This window comes from Cebus imitator, unplaced genomic scaffold (genome assembly GCF_001604975.1).
Source record: "Cebus imitator isolate Cc_AM_T3 unplaced genomic scaffold, Cebus_imitator-1.0 Scaffold4, whole genome shotgun sequence".
Taxonomy (NCBI): Eukaryota; Metazoa; Chordata; class Mammalia; order Primates; family Cebidae; genus Cebus; species Cebus imitator.
The window spans coordinates 156,487-159,950 of NW_016107319.1; the positions used below are offsets into that span (position 1 = coordinate 156,487).

General features: G+C 50.0%; 1 protein-coding gene across 1 annotated transcript in view; it reads right to left on the minus strand.

The window, feature by feature from the left end:
* Nucleotides 1–3,464, minus strand: part of ABCC1 (ATP binding cassette subfamily C member 1) — a 202,171-nt gene that overhangs the window by 61,524 nt on the left and 137,183 nt on the right. Inside the window, exon 17 of the mRNA XM_017533114.2 lies at nt 1,553–1,729. Coding sequence (XP_017388603.1) covers nt 1,553–1,729 — 177 coding nt within the window. The remainder of the gene's footprint in view (nt 1–1,552; nt 1,730–3,464) is intronic.

Genomic DNA, 3,464 nt, shown 5'->3' on the forward strand with positions numbered 1-3,464 from the left:
AAAGCCGATGGAGCCCCTGGCTTGTAACTGAAAACAGAAATGGGCCAGTGCTTTGCACTCCAAGTGTTCCGACAGGGGACCCACCAGACAACTGCCATGGGGCACCAGAGCCAAGCAGCCGGGCAAGCAGCAGGGGAGGGCACCCCAGGCCTGGAAGGCTCAGACCAAGGTGGAGAGGTGGGCAGGGGCTGGGGTTGCTGAAGAACAGCAGGAAAACCTGGGGGCTGGAGCACAGTGGGAGGGAAGGTGGGAGGAAGGGGGGGGAAGTAGGGGCTGCAGTGGTGAGAAAAACAGAGAAGGGCTCTTTTAGAGATGACAAAACGAACAGGTAAGAACATGGACACAGGAACCATGCTCTCCACAGTTCTGTGGCTGTGTGGCCTCAGGCAAGTCACTTGGCCTCTCTGTGCCTCCTTTTCCTCAATGATTACCTGGGTATAACAATAAATTCCACCCATGGGCTTGCTGTGAGGTGGAAATACATGTAAATATATTTACATGTTTAGCATAGTTACCAGCACACAGAAAATGCTCAAGTTATAGGCCAGGCACAGTGGCTCACAGCTATAATTCCAACACTTTGAGAGGCAGAGGCGGGCATATCACCTGAGGCCAGGAGTTCACACCATCTCTACTAAAAATACAGAAATAAGCTGGGCATGGTGGCAGGTGCCTATAGTCCCAGCTACTCAAGAGGCTGAGGCAGGAGAATCACTTGAACCCAGGAGGCGGAGGGTGCAGTGAGCGAAGATTGTGCCACTACACTCCAGCCTAGGCAACAGAGCAAGACTCCAAACATCCCAAAAAAAGAACTTTGAGAAGGTGAGGCCAGCAGATCACTTGAGGACAGGAGTTGGAGACCAGCCTGTTCAACATGGTAAAACCCCACCTCTACTAAAAATCCAAAAACTGGCTGAGTGGTGATGCACACCTATAAAAAATGGAGGCTAAGGCATGAGGATAGCTTAAACCTGGGAGGGGGAGGTTGCAGTGAGTGGAGATCATGCCACTGCACTCCAGCCTGGGCAACAGAGCAAGACTCTGTCTTACAAAAAGAAAGAAAGAGAAAATGCTCAGTTAGTGTTAGCTAACGTGCTATTCTTCTTATTATGGCTGTTCTGACAGGGACTGTGGGCGTCTGAATCCACACCCCTCCTCCCAACAGCATGCCCTTTGTCATGTGACTTTGCAGTCATGTGACCACAAAGGTAGCATGTGCTTCCCTTCCGGTCCCTTGCCTTGGAGCTTGGCCAAGTGACTTGTACTTTAAGGGGCACTGCATGCTTTTTGGGGAGCCTACCATGAGAAAAGCCTCCCTGTGGAAAGCTGCTGACCCCTTACCCACTCCCCAGCAAGAAGCTCTGTCAGGGAGGCCTGAGCTGCACCCACGGCCTGGAGCCAAGCTCAGCTGGCCTGTGGCGTGCAGCAGATCCACCCAGCTGAGCCCCGCTGGGTCTGCTGATTGCAGTCAACCCGCAAACCACTGACATTGTGAGAATGTTAGTCAGCAATAGCTGACTGATCCAGGGGCCGGCAGTGAAACTATACTGACCTTCTCACCGATCTCTGTCCGATCCCCGCTGGGCAGGATTTCCAGGTCTGGGAGGAGGGCACAGGCCTGTATCACGGACCTGTAATACCGTTCCTCCAGCTGACATCCAAAAAGGATGTTTTCTCGGAGAGAATCATTCTGAATCCAGGCCTGCTGTGGCACATAGGCCAAAGAGCCCTACAAGCGAATGGAGAGAGATGAGACGGACACACAGACAGGGCTCATCAACAAGACAGCAGCCAGCTAGGAGGGACTCATTTCACAAGTCATTTTCGTCACACCTACTGTTTTGACAAGAGGGAAACTGAGTCACAAAGGACAACAGACACCAGGGCTAGGATCAGAACACATACCAGGCGAATCACTGACTCCCAATACCAGGAGTTAAAGAGTTGATCTCATTGATAAGATTACAGTTGCTTATTTAGTAGCTAGCTATTAACTACATGCCTCCAGTGGTGATGAACGCCCCTGCTTCCCAAGAGCAGAAGTCCCTGGCATCACCAAAAACTACCTGATTACAGTTACAGTGGATGCGAAGAGGGAGAGACACACGACACTTTTTAAAAATCTGACTTGGCCCTGGTGTGGTGGCTCATGCCTATAATCCCAGCACTTTAGGACACCGAGGAGGGCGGATCATGAGGTCAAAAGATCAAGACCATCCTGGCCAACATAGTGAAACCTGTCTCTACTAAGAATACAAAAATTAGCTGGGCGTGGTGGTGTGCACCTGTAATCCCAGCTACTCAGGAGGCTGAGGCAGGAGAATCGCTTGAACCCAGAAGGCAGGGGTTGCAGTGAGCCAATATCACGCCATTGTACTCCAGCCTGGGCAACAACAGCAAGACTCCATCTCAGAAGGAAAAAAAAAAAAAAACTTGACTAGGCGCAGTGGCTCATGCCTGTAATCCTAGTACTTTGGGAGGCCAACCTGGGCAGACCACTTGAGGCCAAGAGTTCAAAGCCAGCCTAGGCAACATAGAGAAACCCCATCTGTAATAAAAATAGAAAAATTCACCAGACATGGTGGTGTGCATCTGCAGTCCCAGCTACTTGGGAGGCTGCGGTGGGAGGACGCGGAGGTTCCATGAGCTGAGATTGCACCACACCACACCACTCCAACCTGGACCACAGAGAAAGACTCTGTCTCAAATAAAGACTGCCCTAGTTTGGGACATCAGGGAAGGAAATATCCTTGCTAAAAATTAAAGCAAATACTCTTACATCAAAGCATCCATTTCAAAGGTTTATTTTTATTTCCATTTAATGTCATGCATCACAAACAGCATGAGAATAAAGGCCAGAGTAAGGATATTTGTTTCTTGTATTTTGCTAATAAAAACGCTGAAGTAGTTAAAAATTTTCTCTCCATCCATTTGTTATGTTTGCAGAAACAATCTCCCCATGTTGCCGAGCCTCGTCTCGAACTCTTGGCCTCAAGCGATCCTCCCGCCTAAGCCTCCTAAAATGCTGGGATTATACGCATGGGCCATGATGCCCAGCCCAAACCTATTTTTAGACAAGGACCAAAAAGTGAAGAATGAGTCCGTTTCATGAGGAGAAGAGGGAAGAGCATTCAAGTCTGAGGGAGAAGCACAAGCAAAGGCCTGGAGCTGAAGGGTACTTGGCACATTCAAGGAATAGAAAGGCCACTGCGACAGGAGAACGGATCAATCCTGTGAAGGGATGACTGGCAGCAAACAGACCAGGGACAGTAACGGGCCTATACATGGTGAGGAGCAGGGGCTTTATCGGAAGGGCAATGGGACGCCCCTGAAGATTCTTTTTCTTTCTTTCTTTTTTTTTTTTTTTTGAGATGGAGTTTCGCTCTTGTTACCCAGGCTGGAGTGCAACGGCGCGATCTCGGCTCACCGCAACCTCCGCCTCCTGGGTTCAGGCAATTCTCCTG